At 42.9% G+C, this 18,301-nt stretch overlaps 1 protein-coding gene across 1 annotated transcript in view; it reads right to left on the bottom strand.

Annotated features, from left to right (window-relative positions):
• Positions 1 to 240: 240 nt before the first annotated feature.
• The window catches only part of KCNH1 (potassium voltage-gated channel subfamily H member 1), a 185,411-nt gene continuing 167,350 nt past the window's right edge, over positions 241 to 18,301 (bottom strand). The window contains exon 11 of the mRNA XM_075707277.1: positions 241 to 1,089. Coding sequence (XP_075563392.1) covers positions 241 to 1,089 — 849 coding nt within the window. The remainder of the gene's footprint in view (positions 1,090 to 18,301) is intronic.

Here is an 18,301-nt window from a genome sequence, read left to right as displayed (position 1 = left end):
TGGGCACCAATGGAGAAAAGAAAAACTTTAGAAACTGTACCCTTGCTGTCAAAAAGGCTTCAGAGTCAGCTGCCATCTTGACATGAGGTTGCAATTCCTGTTACCGTACCTTTTTAGACACAGGGAACATGCTTAGTGAACTGGTCCCTCACTCGTTTTCAAGAAAGATCAAATTTGAAATGTTAGGGGGGCTGTTTGTTTGTTGGTTGGTTTGTTTGTTTGTTTTTAAAAAGAAACACCTCAGCTCTCTCCAAACATGTCTTTTGCTGATTCTGGAGACTGGGGCCTTGATACTTCAAACAACTCCTGTGGTGACTGGGAGCTTCTTCTTGAGGTTAATATCCTAAGTATCTCAGCAAGCTGTTTTTCTATATTGGTCATTTTTGTGTTTAAAGCCTTGATGTCCTCTTTCAACTCGTGTTTCACTTCTAACATGGTGGCCTGAAGAGTCTGTTCTGGGATGGGATAAAAGGAATGCTTGACCTCAGTGAGGACCGGGCTGTGGTCCTGTGGACTTCTGGTCTCCCCAGCGTTATCCAAGCGCAAGTCACTTTTTGTAATGCCACTATCACAAGAGTCTGTCTTCTTCAGGGTAGCTTCTCCCGAAGGTTTAGTTCTCTCTGGTAAAGTCTCCATGGACTCTGCTTTAGAGACCTTGTTCCAGTCTTCACCCTTCCCACAGGCGTCTTTGAATTTGGCCCAGCCTTTTCGTCGGGGGTAGTCCCCTGACACTTTACATCCTGCGTAGTCCGATGTCGGGGCCTGCAGCTTTGCCTGGTCAGATGCCCCCGAAGTTGAAGCGGACTGGTACGACACAGGGGTCGCCGGACTCTCCCGTACAGTCACAATGCTGGCTTTGACCACCGAGCGGGCGGAGGAGTGCTCCCCTAAAACGTTGCCCTTCTCCACGTCCAGGTCATCTGGATCTCTGCCCCTCTCTGCTGCGAGCCGCGCTTCCTTCTGCTGCCTGAACCTCTGGAACAGCCGGCGGACCGGGTGGTCCGGGGGTAAGATCAGAGGCGCTTCGTTCTTCCTTTTCATTCTCTCCTCTTCTTCACGTTTGACGTCACTGATTTTCCGGAACACAATCTACAGGGGGAAAGAGATTTCACTTTGTGATTAACTGCACGTTGTTAAGGGGGGAAAGTTGTAGAGAATGAATTATTTGAAAGAATTTATTTTAACTGACAAACACACAACTTCTGTGCATTTATAGCAACATTTTCAAGTGCCTTTTCTTGTGTGGAATGTGACTTATTCCATTATTTAAGAGCATACACTATCTGTCTTATAACACGAGAAAGAATAAAAAAGAAGAAAAATATTTCTCCAGTTCTGAGAGGTCAGCAGTGCAGTGTCATTGTAAATATAACGATCCCAGGAAGTTACTTTGGTTTTTTTGTGTTAGAAGTGACTTCTTAACTTGTATTTGTTTTCCTGACTCTATGGTTTAGCACCTAGTTTCTAATATTACAAAGAGCCATTCCCATGTCTTACATCAGTCTCATCCCAGAGCTCACTCACTACATGCCATGCAAAAGATCTGATACTATTTTAGTGCAGCTTGGCCACTAATGGGGTCAGTACAGCAGACACTACTCTGGACTCTCCAACAGCAGTTTGCAAAGTGCTTCTTGCCCTCCCTTCCCTCCCACACCCTCTTCTAGAAGAAACTTGCAGTTTAGGGATGAGGCAAAGCTCAGGTCAGTCCCGCAGTCAAGGGCACAAGGACAGTGGGGAACGGGCTCTGCGAGACATGGGGAAGCTGTTCATGGCTTGATTACTACAGAAGCTTGAAAAGATTCATGTCTTGATTTATTTCTTTATTTCTGTGGAAAAGGGGACATTTTTGCACAAAGAAACATTAATTTTCCGTCTTCCCTCCTAATTATATCTTCCTGAGCCTGTAGGCTAAGTGATCTTGGGAGCAGCCCAAGGGTCTCATGGTACCGATGAAAGCCTCGCGGTGCCCCGACACAACCCTGAAGTGCAGCCAGGCAATGTTTCTTCCCTGGACTTGACGGCAACACATTCTCTTCAAAAATGCCATGCGTTTTACTTTGGTATTGGTATTTTCCAAGCAAAAAAACTCCAGTGTGGTATTAAATTAGAACCAGTAAGTAGTCTGGTTTGAAAATGGGAGGTCCCCTAAGCTGAAGTTTTCAATACAGAATATACAAGATGTAGCCCCCAGCTTCTACTGAATGCTGACATCTAATCTCTTAAGCTGCTTTTGGGAAAATCCACTCAAAGTCCTGTCACTCCAATGCAGAAATAACTTTCAGATTGAAATCATTATTAGGAAATGTGTAAATAAACCCATCCCTCTGTTGCAGACAGATTTAAATTAAACTAAACATAATAAGCACTGCTTCACTGGTGCACACACAAAATGCATGTTTCTCCTGACTCCAATGCTTCCTGACAGTTTTGTCATTGTGAAGCAGGGAAAAAACATCTTAACACTGCGTCTTTGGAAAGAAGACATTGTCAGACTTGGCAGGGCTTCCCAAATACAAAAGAATAAAATTAGCAGGAAGGATAATTTATTTCGAAGCTGCAATTAGGAAACTAAATGTGAGATAAGAGCAAGAAAACAAGGTACTTGACAGTATTTTTTTTCCCCAGGAAACTCAGTCTGCAGTGAGCTCAGTAGAAAGCGGACAAAGCAGCGTGATCCTTAGAAGTGAAAGAATAGCACTTACTCACTGGGAAGGGAGAATCAATACAATGCTCCGGGCTAATGGCTTCCCACACACTGGCAGTGCCCTGCTTTAATTGAAGGAAGAGTGTCAGCCTGGCGTTAGGGCGGCTGCCCTGCACGCTCTGCTGCAGCCTAGTGATGCCAGGCAGGGTCTCAGGGGGTCACTCTGGCAGTGGGCTGAGGCTGGCTCAGGTGGCACAAAGCCCTAGCGAGCCAAGGCAACCATAAGCCAAGTCAGTTTGTCTCTGCAAACTTCTGTGTCCCCAGGCCCCCTCCTCTCCTGGAGCTTGCGTGTTTGGCGCTGGTGTGGACACCCACGTCCTGCACGGCGCTGTGCCAGACAGTCACGCAGTTAATGGGGCTCGTGTCCCTTTGCACGTGAGCAGTCTCAGTCTGACTTATGTATCTGGGCTGTGTGTTTTCCTTAAATGCTCAGAAGGGGCGTATGACTGGGTGGTGCAATGGTCACCCTCACAGGGGTCACCAGGGAAGGCACCTGGGTGCTTGAAAGAGCTAGAGGCCAGACTGCTTCGTAGAGTCCTTGTCTAGTCCAGCCCCTACTCCACGCAGCCCGCTCGGCACCTTGTCTGGTGAGCACTGGAGTACCTCTCACTATTTAATGATTGGCTTTTGTAACACAAATGGGTAAGTTATTTGACAGAAGCTGCCCCTGCTACAGCACCATACAGGTGAGAGGGCAATGGAGCAAGCCTCAAGCAATAACTTATTAACAGCCAAGCCCAACCCATACTTGTACTAGCCATTGCTGTACTAGACGTTGCAGCTGGTAGCGTGGTCTCCATTCTGGAGTACATCAGAAGCAAATTTGCCAGCAAATGGAAAAAGGTGAGCACTGAGAGATAAGCTGTTGGTAGTGCTTATGTCCCCACAGCCCTGGCTGCTTTCCGTTGCACTGCCTAGATGAGCCCTGTTGATGCTAAGCACACTCGGCTGTGGAGGAGCTGCCATCAGCTTTCTTGCTGTGGTGGTCAGCCTCAGGGCCCTGAACGTACCTGCACTCCTTTGCCTTCAGGAGATCAGACTGCAACAGAAATAGGAACGTGTGTGGAGGGAGAAATTGCATAAATACTGCCTTTGCCATGGGTAACTGCTACCACACTAATGAGACCCCTAATTTCCATTTTCCACCTGAGGCCTTACACCAGCTATAAGGCAACTACACCACAGCAGCAATCACCTGTGTGAATGCAGAAATGCAATCCTCAGGTCTCCCATCCTGTTCAACATCTTTTATACAGATACATTTATGAGACAAGCTGCACTCATGCGGTGCAAATCAAATCTATGCACATTTGCCAGGGGACACAGCCTCCAACTCTTGGGTTGGCTTCTTTTAACTAACTCCTAAGACACTGGATAAATACCTGTCAAAGAGCAACTTGTCTTTGGGAAGCCCAGGCAACGCTGTCACTGGTCTCCTTTTTTGCAAGCTCCCCAATGCCATATTTTCTCAAGACAGCTCCATATTTTTGTATTAAGCAAAAGCGTTATAACTATGCAAAGCTCAGCAGTAATTGAAAAGACTTTACATAACTGCATTTTGGGTTTTTTTTTTGTTGCTGTCTTTTTTAAGATTAAATGCAAGTTCTTATAAATAAAACCACAAATAACTGCTTTAAACGGACTGTTTTCTTACAAGTGTTGAGGAAAAAGCTATTTTTAAGTGGTTAAACAGCTTTAGCAGCATCCAAGGTATTCAGAAAATGTGGTTGTTACGCTGATGTATGTACACCTGCTCCCACAAGCAGTAAGAATACAAAGGCAAAGAAAATAGATTTCATTTGTTATAAGGAAGAGAAGTCTGGATCTACACAGCAATTTGATAGGGCTACAAATATGGATCTTAATCAAAGTAAAAACCCAAAATATTATGGCAAAGATCCTAAGATAGTCTTTAAAGCAGTTGCTCTTTATCTCTCTCCAAGCATTCATTTTTGTCTGGGAAGGGATAGCGCTTTGTACCCTCAAAATCTCCTAGCCCGTGTGTTACATGCCACGCAAACACAGGGGTCCTCTACTTCACCTATGTAGTTCTCCATAATATCATCCCCTTTGAGACCTAAGCACACAGAAAAAAATCTAGGGGAAGCATTTTAACAGTATGTGAAGATCAAAATATGGACAAAGAACCTGAACTGAGAGGAAATAACAAGAAACTTGAACATCAGGCCTAAAAGTGCATGCTTCAAACATCCAGTCTCAGGTCTTGTTTCATAATCCCATTTTTATTAAAAAGGTGCTGAATCTTGTAGCTCCACAGGAAAGCCTCCCAAGCTGCCAGAAATGTGAGTATTGGGGGGGTATCAGCCTATATTTGCCAAAAACTTGAATAATAGCTATGTTAGGCACAAATTACTGCAATCATATAAACATTTCACTGAGGCATGCAGTTATAATGACTCAATAACAATTTTCTTTTTGGACAATGCACTCAGAGATGTGGAGAAATGTGCTGACGTGTCCTGGTGCACTCCTGCACCCGTACGACCTGTGACAGCACACAGCCTGTGGCCACATTCCTGCCTGTGTATGAACCATGTCCAAGGAAGAAAGACGGGGTTACACCCAGCATGTTTCCCTTTCCTCAGTATTAACTAGTTATAAAGGTGAAGTCTTTATTAAGTTTTAGGGAAAGACTGCATCTTTTTAATCTTCAAAGGATTTTCAGGCTGTATTTGTAGAATCAATATCTTTAGAGATTAAGGTCAAGATTTCTCCCCAAAGTATTAAAAAATTAGGTGGACGTAAATGAATACTTGAAATATCTATTTGGTTGACAAATGTGGAGTGCCCAGCAACTGTTACTTGGATTTTCCTGTGCTCAGTACTGAAACCCAAGCATCATTTAAATAATGCAATGGACATTTTTCATGAATATGACTTCCATAATTTCTTTATGATAAGACCGGAAGAACAGACTGCAATGTGACCTCCAGCATAAGGCAGGCCATAGGATTACTCTGAAGGAGCATTCCCTGAAGGGAATCTTGTTTCAACTAGATTGCATCTTTCAGAAAAACATCCAGTTTGACGGCAATAAAGAATCCATGTTGATAAAAGATTCCTGCAATTTTTGCTTCAAGACTGAGTTTGTCTGACATCAGTGACATTTTTGTTCCTTGCTCCCTCAGACACTTAAAAATTCACTTTTAGAAACTGATTCTAAAGTCTTATGTTTAAAAATCTCTGCAGAAGTATTACAGCTAGTCAGTTACTACTGTGAAGGATTTAGATAGTAATGTTTTACTGATATGAAACAGGCAAAGTTCACACCTTTAGAATTTTCAATTTAACTCTAAGCTTTCCAATTTTAACTCTTTGGAGATGTTTGAATTATTTTTTACCTTCCAGCATCTTTAATAGGCAGCGTTCAGTGCTTGAATTCTCACTGTTGGCCAGAGCTAGAATATATAGTTGATCAGTTAAATACGAGGTTCCTTTGAAAAAGTAAAGTAAAACACCTAATCCTACAGTGAATCTTCCAGCTGTTTCCCTCTGCTGGCTCACTGCTACCCACTGCTCTTCCCATCTCACTACTTGCTGATGTTTCACTAGAACTATCTAGCATAGCTCCAAGTTGTTTTTCCTGAGCAGTAATAAGAGGGGAACAGGCACAGGGGTACTCACTTTGTTTCATGAAGACATTTCAGAGAACCTGTGCTAAGTTGGCCATTAAAACTGAAGACTGCCTTGCAACAAGATAAAAGGCTGACGTGCTCAACAACAGCGCTATCTCATCTGACCAGATGCAAATATAGATGCGGTAATTTAAGAGCCTGCTTCCTTTACACAAAGCTGGGGGCGGGTGCGTGAAGAATATGACAGGAGTGCATAAAATCAGACATGGCATGATCAGGGGTAGGCAGCAGTGTCTTATCCAATATGAAAACCACAGCATCAAATGACAGCAGGAGGAGTTACATAAAACCCAAAGTTCATGGTTCTTCACCTGAATGTATTAGACAAGTCAAAGATGTTCATAAAGGATGCTCCGAATGCAAAAAGTCTGCACTTTTGTGGATTCAATAGACCAGGCAGATACTTGGTAGAGAAAGCCATTGAGGGCTACCAAACAGGCAAAACTGGTGTCCTGCTCAGGAAATCTCCCAAGGTAAAATCAGTTGGAAGCTGCAAAAGCATTTGTAGGAGCTGCCACATAGGAGAGTTTTGTTCTTATTGCTTCCTTAGGCATCCCTAGGCAACCCTAAAAAATTACATAGGCCAAATCTGGAACTGCTGCCTCACTCACTACTGAGGAAACATTCCCGATGAAGGCGATAGAAGAAGTGCCAGAGGGGAAAACATCAGCAGAAAAGTATAATAAAGGCTCAAAGATCTGAGCCTTATACATCTGAGCAGGCTGTTCACCTATTTCAGACAAAGGTTCACTCTCATTGCACCCTTCTTTTGCATATAGGGAGAGGCAGGACCAACAAGCCATTAGTGTGTAGTATTACAGAGATTGGACATCGCTTTGGAACTTGCCCAGGTTCAAATGAAGCAACTGAAAACGGCATGTCGTTTTGGCACAGCAGGGAAGACCGCCTGGTGCACATGAGGAATTTAGAAGGCCGCTGTCTCTAGTCACTCTTGTAACGAACAGCCCACTGAGGGGTTTCACCATCTCTGAACTGTTGGTAGTCCACAAACCACACTAGAACGATGCTGCCTGCCAGACTGTAGCAAGCCATGTTCTTCAGCACTCTGCACACTCCCAAGAAGGTAACCAACAGAAGGGCAAGACAGAAGTAACATAATAGCAACTGTATTCTGGTCTTCTTGTTATCCGATTGTGAATGCAACTGCTGTGCCAACACTGCATGAGACAGTCTTAAAGATCAGGGGATACATCATTTAAAACACATTATGTATATGTTAAAAACCTGATCCTGTCAAATGCTAAAAAAGACCTGCCTGCATGTGAAGTGGAAAGGATCTTTTTGGTCTTATGCAAAAACATCCAAATTTCTTTTTAACTTTTATTTGTAAGAACTGATCCAAGACCCACAGGAATAGATAGAAGTACAGATTTCATGATGTTTTGAATCACTCTGTCATCATGGAGTTACAATTATGAGGCTTCTGGCCACAAAGCTGTTGCTATTTTTAGCTCCGCAAGCTTCCCTTCTTTCTACCTCTATAGCGTGCACAAATTCTGCAAGATTTGGCAGGTCTTCCTTAGTATTAACAGCAAGTAGCATGACAGCATTTTTCTCTGGTGCTTAATGATTCTCTTTCACAGACACAGAAACATCCACAGAGTCTGGAAGCATCAGATATCATAAACAATTAAAAGCTTAGAATTACTTCATACGGTGCTCAGAGAAAATGGACTCAAGTGTGAGGAAAACAATCATGAGAAAGGCATTTATTAGTACGCAGTCCATCTAGCATCTGCCAAGAACTGATGAAAATATCTTCAGGCTGATGTTAGTCCGATGAAAATTGGATCCAATCTTTCCTTCTGGTTTTTTGTTTTTGTTTTGTTTTGTTTTTTTTAAAGAAGAAAGCAAGAGGAAAAAAAAAGGAAAGAGACAGAAGGCTTGACAACAAAAATGATTTTGACACTGATATTAAAGAAACCAAAGCTGCATGTGATCAACATAGTCTATGATCAAAATAGTCTAAGAATCCCTATAGCAGTGTACTAGCAGGTGTCAGGGAAAATGGTGGAGAAATGAGACTATGTCTTTTGCAGTTACATGGGATGGCTTGTCAGGAAGGAGGGAATTACTGGTCCTACCTTCTTACAAAATATATGAGCAACAGTGCAGGCTCGTGAAGCTTCCCACCAAAATCTACAATGGGTTTCACTTCCATTATCTATTACCATAGGCAAGTCCTGGGTTAAATGCTAGTCTCAGTTGCACCTCTGGATGTAGAGGTGCAGATGTGTGAAAAGGTGTGTAAGTACACAGGTCGCATTTATCTGCGAGAGTGCAGATGCCATTACGTAGTTCAAGTTTCAAGGCACAATCCTCAAAGTCCACATACCTGTTAAAAGGCTGATGCAAATTACCCAGTTTGTAGTCCTATGTTTGGCTTTGACCCTGGGTTTCAGCAAATGATTTGTGCACAGGACTTAGGGCCACACAAAAAAGCACAAGTCTGCAATAATGCTGCGGATGTCAGTAAGTTCTCTCTAGATTTACTGGCTACAACAGCAAAATTCGGTTTCTGCTTCTGAAGAGGAACAGTTTCTCTCCAACTAATGTCACATCCACCCAGGGCACTCCCAAACATTTCTAGTTTTGAGTAATAATCTGAAAACTCAAAACAGACCAAGATTTGGAAGGTCCTGGCAGTGGGGCTGTAAAGAGTGCTGGTATCAGGAAACCTCAGCTATACCTGTGACCCACACAGCCCAAGAGCCAACATGTGGATGGGCACAGCCCTTTTGCACCTCCAAGAAGTCTTTGTCCTGTGGGGAGTCAAGTCAGCCCTTCAGACAGAGCAGTACCTGCTTACTTGACAAAAATCAGACTTCTGTGCACTACTGGATTATTAATATACAAGGGTTTGGAAGCAACACAACTTCATAACTTAATGAGCATCCATGCTATCCAGATGAATAGAGGTAACAAGGTTTTTAGTCTATACAGAACAACATCTGGGCTAACTTTACTGTCATGAGCACCATCGGCTTCAACAGTGCTGAAGCTTTTCTCCATGACAGCATATTTTGTAGCCTAATTACAAATTCTAGAAATACTGACTTGAGTATTAGTGTTTAATCATGTCACTATTATTCATTTAGAAGTTCTGCACAACTCAAGACTTTACTCCTTCATGTCAAACTCCTCATTCTAATTCATGTTTACAGGCTATGCTAGTGTTGAGAGAAAAGGAAAAAAGATTTTACAAAAATACCACTGAAAGTAAGACAGAATTATATGTCCAGAGCAATTAGTGGAAATAATAGACAAAACCTGCCTGATCTACAACAGGCTCACTAGCAAGTTTTGAGGCATCAAGAGATGTCTCTTCCCCAAAATAGGCTCTAAAACATTGCCATTAGTAAACTTAGACAATTAAAACTAAAAACCACACCATTGACGCTGGTCAATAGTTTGGACAGACATTTACAACTATAGCACATTATTGCTCATTTAGCACCCTCCTTCACTAACTTAGAAAAAGAATAAAAGAATAATACAAAAAACCACAAAAATATGTATTACTAAAGATCTACTAGAAATTCATTATTTCTGAGAGGAAAAGGAGATGTTACAAGCAAATACCTAACATGTAAGCAAGGGCTTTCGGGAAATGATGCCAGATCTGAGTTGGGGAATGTTATACCACCTGAGAACTGCTATGTCCATCAAAATGTGAAATGCTCTGTAGGAACTTCTTGTTTGTGGTAAATGAGGAAAAAATAATGTTTCTGCTTCCTGCCTGCCAAGTGTCAGCAGTTTCTAGCAGCAACACTTATAAAATACTATTTTCATGTTTGTTTATTTTTTTTCCTTTTCAGCACATGGCATGCTTTTGTATCCGTGTACACACATCAGACACACAAACAGCTCATGTAGACTCGTCTTTTACTCCAGATCAACATACTACCCTCATTCTTGGGCAGAAAACACTGCTTCAAAAATTGCTTTAAGGAGAGCCCAAGGTACAGCAGGAACTTACCTCTCTGTCACCTAAATTACAACTATACAAAATGTCATATAATCTGTACAACGTGCCTTCTCAAGAGTCACAGCCTGTTATCCCAAGCTCCCTGTGGCTTGTTGCCATTTACCAAGTGTTTCCTGAAAGGAATCAGGCAATTTGTATGAGTTAAGGACTGGGGATTTCCTTCACCCCCCCCAACTCAGAGACAATTTCACTTGAGATCTGAAATGGATGCAGAGGTTGTAGATCTGAGGAAAGCAATGATGTGTTGAGATAATAGTTAAATTGTACAGTTTCTTTTCAGTGATTACATTTTAGACACTAGCTTGCCGTTAAGATAATTTCCTTTTTGCCAGTCTTTCTTTCATGCACTTTTTTCCCCTGCTTTCATTTATCTGCTTTTTGTCATTAGGCTTATAGTGATTGACAGGTATTTTACTTTCCAAGAGGGTATCAAATGTATTTTCAAATGTATTCAAATCAATCAGGCACCATCAGTCCCAAAAGCTGACGAGTCATTCAGCTACCTTTGAATGCCCACTCACAAACCAATCCACACAAACACAATGCTCAGTGTCCCTGATGTACAAGGCTTCTGCAGCTCTTGAAATTATAAACTGAGAATTACATTAAGCTCAGCTAAAGTTCCTTGCATAAATTGCCTGAGATAGCATGAACTCTTCCTTTCGTGTCTCTCTCTGAGTTAACAGGCTTAAAATTCAGCTATAATACTGAAGAAAACTAAACTAACCTGCAGCATTGCGTAAAAAGGAATAAATCTTCTACCAGACAGTATGGCCGCACAGCCGCACACACCCAAACGCCCAGTGCCACTCAACCGGTCTGTCCTTTCCCTGTTCAAGAGCACTGCTTGGATAACGTTATGTGAGAAGGAAACAAACTGTTAATAACTGAATGAGAATCAGGAATAAAAAGTACATCGCTTGCTATTTCCCAAAGCAGCTGTCAAATCTCTTCAGCCCTAACTAACAGCCAGGAGCTTAAAACCTTGAAGGGGAGAAAGCAGTTGACTGTAGCAACTTGACTCGGATCTTCTCATTACAAGGAGCTCCTCTTAGTTAGTAGTTGTTGGGAATAGGTCTCTGCCAGTTTGCCGCAGTCCAGTTCCAGCTGGTGATAAGTGATGGCCCTGTCTTTCTTGTCAAGTGTCAAAACTGATAGCTGTCTCCCGTCTGGTAAATGCACAGGTGAGCTAATTAAAATAGCCAAGAACCGACAGATCCTTCCAAATAACTTCACAGAGAATCCTTTAGAGCTGTACTTCTTGATTTTGTTACAGGTATTTTATTCTGTAAAAGCAGACACTTAGGTCCCATGGCAAACACAGATTCAAATACTGACAGAGGTAGATGCTTTTCATCCTATCAGCGTATTTCATTCACACATCTCCAAGTGGTTTATAGCAATTCCTCAATCCTCCAAATATGACCAATGCCATTACTTTTATTTGTTATTTACATAGCAGTAATGCTTAGGGTTGTATTAGTCATTCAGTTTATATACACACACACAGAGCAAAATGCCGTTATTCAATGAGGCACAATGGCCTGTTTCATGGGAAGACATCAGAGGCCCAGCACATATTGCAATGACTGATGTCACCCACACAAAAATTTATGAGCAGTTTGAAACGTTACTTGTGCAAGATGTCCCTTTCTGTTATGACTGGTAAAGGTTCACCCTTAAAAGTTCCAGATAACAGATCCTGAATACAATTTGTCAAAACAGTTGTGATTTCAAACACACTTAACTTCAGCATTCCCAAATTTCTCTCAAAGAAAACAGCAGCTCTAGAAGAGGATAACCAGGATAATTCAGCACAAGCATATTGTTTCCTCACAAGTACCTTGATACACTCATTTTAAAAATATTTATGATCGTGTGTATGACATTCAAAAATGACAAAGTTAAATCTGAATATTGAAAACCTCTACATGCCAATCTCTATTACCAGGAACAGTAGGAACCACAAACTCAAGAATCCCTGGCACCATCAAATGTGAGCCTAAAAGCTGCCTTTGGCCCAGCCTTCATTTGTATCACACCTCTCCCTCTTGCACACAGATATGGGCAGATATGTATTCACAAAGGTTTATTCATCCCCAAATGCCATTTCAGTTGTCATAAATTCAGACTGCATTTGCAACTACTTTTGCTAAAAGGTTTTATTGAGAAAAAATGTGCTTGCATCTGACAGTCATGGTGTTGTCTCCCTTCTCCTGAGTGGTTGAGAGCACTCATAGACAGCAGAAAGTGAATTCCCTTTTCCCTTCTGCCAAAAGGATTTGAACAACCCTTTCAGGAGCGTGCTCCAGTCACCACATTATGGGGCAGGGCTGCCCAGCCAGCACAGAAACTCAGTTCGAACTCCGCGGTGCACAGAGAGGCAACAAGGGAAGCTCTCCCGCCCCTTCCCTCCCTCCCCAGAGCTTTGCACTGTGACAAGGCAACTGTGACAAGAGATGCCCGCTCGCTGCAAGCAGGACACAGGCCGGAATGGCTGAGGTTGCTCTGGGGAAAGCTGCTCTCGGTCTCCCCTGCCGTTTCACTTCAGATATACAACAGGGCATCCTGTCTTCAAGGCTACAGAGCCAGTCTCTGTCTTCTTCACCAAAGATGTTTCCAAACGAGTCCAACAGGAAGGGCTGAAGGAAGTCCTCCTGCTTTTAAAAGCAGGGATCGGAACTGAGGGCCCCCGCAGCTTCCCTCAGGCAGGTGACAGAAATGGTGCTCCAGCCTGCAGACAGAGGCCCTCACCAGGGGGTGGGATCCCCCCATTCTGGTTCCTGCTCTCGCAAACCCCCTCACCATTGGTTCAAAACGGAAAGTCTCAGCTGGGGAGACTACGACACCTAATCCCAGACACCCCCCGGACAGCAGTTGTACCATTCTCTTCATCTTCTCAATGAGAAAAATGGACTTCCTGAGCCTGAAAGCTAGCCCAGTTTTATCTAATAGCCCAGCTTTATCTAACAGCCACCTCCTCCTGCTTTGCAACTCTAACCCTTCATTTCCTCAAACTGTTTCATTTCATCTTACAGGCAGCTTTTCATTTAAGGTTTCTCCTCTTCCCCTGTTTTTCCACTTCACTGAGGCAATGCAAAACATTTAATTTTCATTTGAGAGGCAGGTTTGAAGAGTTCAGCTGTAGCTTAAGTGAGGGAGAGCACAGACTGTACATCGATATGGTTATGTGCTTTTAAGTAATCAATAAAATATTGATCGTTTAACTATCATGCTTTGCCATCTCTACCTCTTCCATGTTCTAACGTCACATTGAGCTAAACTTAAACACCTGGGATGACGTCTCCTTGCTTTCTCCTAAGGGACTCTGTAAAGCAATTTTCTCCTTGATCCACTGTTCTGAGATGAGAAAAGAGAGAGATGTGACACAGAGCTTGCCCTTGAGCAAGCTGTCTCTCTTCCACTGGTAACACTGGGATAACCATTCTTAACCTCTAAGCTTCACTGAAATGTGGCTTATTCTGACTTTCAGAGTTGTACCAGCATCCACCACCAAAGCCATATCTCAGGTTAGGAGTGCAGTGAAGCCTTGTAATCTCAGCTTAACTCCCCCTTACACTGCACCACAGGCTCTTTAGTTCTCCATGTGCATTTATGGTTTATACTTACATAGCATAATTTTCTTATTTGTAAAACAAGAGAAAGGCATTTTCAAGGAGGTGGTCATACTATGTTTTATGTCACCCATTTTCTAGTCTCATATTTCACACAAACTGATTTTTATCCCAAGTGTAGGAATATAAAACACCATCATCCTGACCAGAAGTAAAGGCTGTGAGCAGCACGCTATACTCTCACTTTCCTGAAAACGGGAAGAACTGCAGACATGGAGAGATTGGAGAAGCTGCTGGGAGCCTGGTGGGTTTCACCCTGCCATAGACCAGCGGCAGGCACTGTGACATTCTGCTGTCACCATCACATTGCGTTGTTGTGCATGTAGAGAGGAAGTAAAGGTTTGCCATGTACCTCATACAACTTGGGGTACACAACCAGGGCCTCACACACTTGAGATCTAGTTAGGAACAGTTCCCAATGCAAAGCGTAACCTAAGAGTGGACACTTCAATAGGTGCTGTACATTTCAGTGTTATGACAATGATTGTACTTGACTACAGTGTAATAAGTTGTTTAACTGTTCAGAATTAAGCATACGAAACCAGGAATTGCTCTCTTCCTGCTTCCATGAAAGCTCTGCTCTCCTTTCTGCTTTTTCTTATGTCTTTGTAAGATATCTAGTCTGTGAGACTTACTCGTCCCAAAACTCACTTAAATATGTTCAGGTGAGAAGATGGATGATCTTACACCACAGGCATAAGCTGAGACATGAAAAATACATATTGAGAAAAGGAAACAATTTCCATAGCAACTGAAGAGTGCATCAGGCACTTCAGCAGTTAAGTAAATGTAGAAATAATACCAGACTCCTTGAAGACAGTATTTCAATATACTAGAAAGAGTAATTTAATGGAAAATTCTAATTAGAGACAGAAAAAAGACATTATTATTCAAAATAATGTTAGACATGGACCTAAACTCAAACAAAGAAAACAGCAGGTATGGCCCAGTGTACCACTCTGAATCTGAGTAAGCAATGGTTATATCAATGTGTTATCTCTGGAAGGGCATATTTGACAGCGACACAGTTGAACGATTTAGCAGAGAGCTCAGAGAAAATAAGTGTTTCCACATACAGCAAACAACATTGAAGAACCTCTTCCTGACAATGCTTTCAACTAAGAGGTTACGATGCTCAGAAACAGAAAGCAGTCATCATTATACAACCAGAACCAGCGACTGAAAGCTGGGTTTTGGCAATAGCTTCAGCGTTCCACATAAGGGAAAAGTGCTCTTCATTTTTCACATAATGACATCCTAATCAAATGAATTGCTTTTAGGACCATCTCCCCTACTATGTAATAACCCCGTTTCTCATGGGCACTCACCCGTCAATTAGGATTTGCCACCTAACTTCTGTGCGCCCACTTCTCTAAGAGCAGTTGTACGGAAATCGCAGCTCAAGAGCAGGTGGGCCCAAGCCATCGTCATGTCTTTCTAATCACAGGCTATCTGGGGGCTGGGAAGGACCAACAGATTTTAGAGGACTCAGAGACTCATCAAGTATGCATCTCCTCCCCCACCCCCACTGTCCTCTCAAATGCCCCTGAACTCTCCCAACATGCATCTTTATCACCAATCTGCCCACAGCATAGATTTTTATCAGGCTGCAAAATGAAGTCCTTAAAAGGACTTTGTCTGGCTCTGTGCTACCGATGGCACAGAGGGCTCACTGCAGAGGTTTTGGCACCTGATTCATAAAAAGAAGCTACAGCACTTTCAGTTTTCAAGCTGGTTTTTCAAAAGGCCGCAGGAGCAAACATTTTCTCTTGAGATGAAACAACAGAACTCCTACAACTCCTGGCATGGGGACTCCACGCTGCCCCTGCTGAAACAACCCTATGGCATGTGCACACACCTGGGCTAGTCTGCACAAAGCAGGTTTGCATTCTTCTAATCTATCCATTTTCCAACACTTTGAGCTACTATTATATACTAAGTAAAGTCTAGAGGAACTTATTTTTTAAAGTTGTGACTTCTACCCTTCCCTTCCTGATTTTTATCTAATACTGGACTTTCTAGCAAACATTTGACTACAAAGACACAGAAGGGGCAAAGAGATTGTGCATTTGTTACACCAGTGCACTGGAAAATTTGCTTCATATTCAGATGGAAACCATTTGGCTCAGAGGCATCGCTGCTTAGTAAATCAGCTGCAATTTCCATTATTCTCATTGTGCTACAGGGGCATCCAGCCCAAAAAGCCTGTTTGGCTGAGGTGGATGGTAGCACCAGGCAACTGCCAGGATCTAGCTTTTGTTCTTTGGTGACAGAAGGCTCTGGAAAATGCCATCAAGGAGTGCATGGCAATGCTGGCAGAGATTATTTAATCCCCCTGAACTCCAAAACCTTCTCACTTGTAACTTGGATCTGATGCCAGCCCTCAGGACAAGAGTCTCCAGGCAGGATGCCAGTATTGGAGCACCTCTTGATGCGTCTCATGCTTTCTTTACATGGAAAAGCTGTTCTCTAGCTCAGCAGTGGGTAAATGAGCTGCCCCACCACACACTTCACCTGGGCGACTATCTCCGTGCTCAGAGCAGAGCCCTCAGGACCACCAGCCCTGCAAGCACACGGGGCAGGTGGGGCGTCCTTGCCACAGGGCAGCACAGGGTTGAGGCGGCACGCTTGAGTGCTGCCACTGCCTCCAAAAAGTGGGTGAGAACAGTAAATAAACTGCCTGCCTTTGCTGTCACAAAGCTGGGTCTTGCAGCAGAAGAGATGAAGGATTAAAATACTTGCAAACTGCCCCCTCCTCTCTTCACTCTCTAAAACTCAGCAGCAGAACAGGCAGGGGACAAAAATCTTTTTCTATCACACAAAGTTGGACCCATGAGGCTCCTCTCTCATGGACAGACAGTGGGAAATGCTGGATATCACTAGTTTCACCTGAAGTCCAGTTATCTCTAACTCAGTGCCAGACTAGACTTTTAAAAGGAGCTTTCTGGGAGGGGCAAAAAAAACCCAACCCCAAATTATACATATTTGACCTCTCAACTCTTACAAGGGCCTTGGGAAGATTTGTCAGAAATGTACTGTGCAGGCTGAACATAGGTGTTGGGAGGAGTGGGAGATGTGTTGCTAACACCTGCCTGGACAGGCGAGATGTGCAGGGTGATGGGAGATCTGCATGCAGATGAGCAGTGCTTGATTGCAGACCACGGCAGAACATGAGCTCAGCTGCTAACAGGCAATCCTGTGTAGACAGATGCAATAAATTCCACAGCAGCTCCAAGGTATAAAGTAGGTTTCACTTGTGATGTTGGACTAAATGGAAACACCCTTTGAAGAAGTACTGCCCAGGAATCTTTTCAATTGTGTTTTCAAATTCACTTTCTCTCCCCAAACAATCTTTCTTATCCAGTTAGGAAGAGCCCAGCCCAGCCTCTATTAGACATTTCCTAACATGAAAATTTGCCAGATCCAACATTTGAAACAGATTTTGTCTTTTGTATTCCTTTTACTTAGCATTTGCCATTTCATACATGACTTCTTAGGAAATAAAGCATCTGGTTTATTAATAAAGAGGATTATTTCTAGAACATTAGTTTGGGTTAAACCAGTTAAATTCAAACTACCGCTCTTCAAAGTCATCATCCTTGGAATACTGCAAGTTGAAAAGCTGTTACTTTAGTAAGTCATGCAATTTTTCAGCATTTATCTGAAGTATGGCTATGTATCATCACCTGTTCTGCAAGCCAGCTGCCCTCAGCACATGCTATCTGGAACTGAGTTTGCTGAAAATATGAGTTACAACAGCATCATCTGATTTTTCTTTGTTTGCCTTTTTTTACTCTTCTATCACCTGCATCCATCCTTCCAATCTTGTTCAGGTGCAGTGGTGCTTAGAAGATCCTTTGAACTTTGTTATTAGAGCTTCTCCCTTGGAAGAGCCCCAGGTTTGCCAGTAAGGGGTGCAGAGCAGACTAGGAAGATCTGGCTGCCTGCTGCTGCAGTAGCGTGCAGACCCAGAAGGATTTAGCAGAGGCGCAGGACTCCCTGTTAGCTGACTCAAGTTACTTCACAGGGGATATTGTAACTAACCAGCACACAACCCTCATCTTTGCCTGACTCAAGAGAACAGGATTCCTGAGAGGGAAGGTAGAAGTTTTTCTGTCGTAATAGATATTTGGCATATCATCTTGCATTTGATTATCTTCTTGAATCCATCATTCGCTGGATACATCTACCACAACAAAGCTTTGAAGAAGCAGTCATCAGGCAGACAAGATGATTTAGCTAAATGTGAGAATACTTCTAGCCCATACCTTGGGGGCAGGGAGAAGCTGGGCTC

The sequence above is a fragment of the Pelecanus crispus genome, chromosome 3, assembly GCF_030463565.1.
Source record: "Pelecanus crispus isolate bPelCri1 chromosome 3, bPelCri1.pri, whole genome shotgun sequence".
NCBI lineage: Eukaryota > Metazoa > Chordata > Aves > Pelecaniformes > Pelecanidae > Pelecanus > Pelecanus crispus.
The sequence above is the reverse complement of the archived record's forward strand: the minus strand, read 5'-3'. Positions and strand labels throughout refer to the sequence as shown.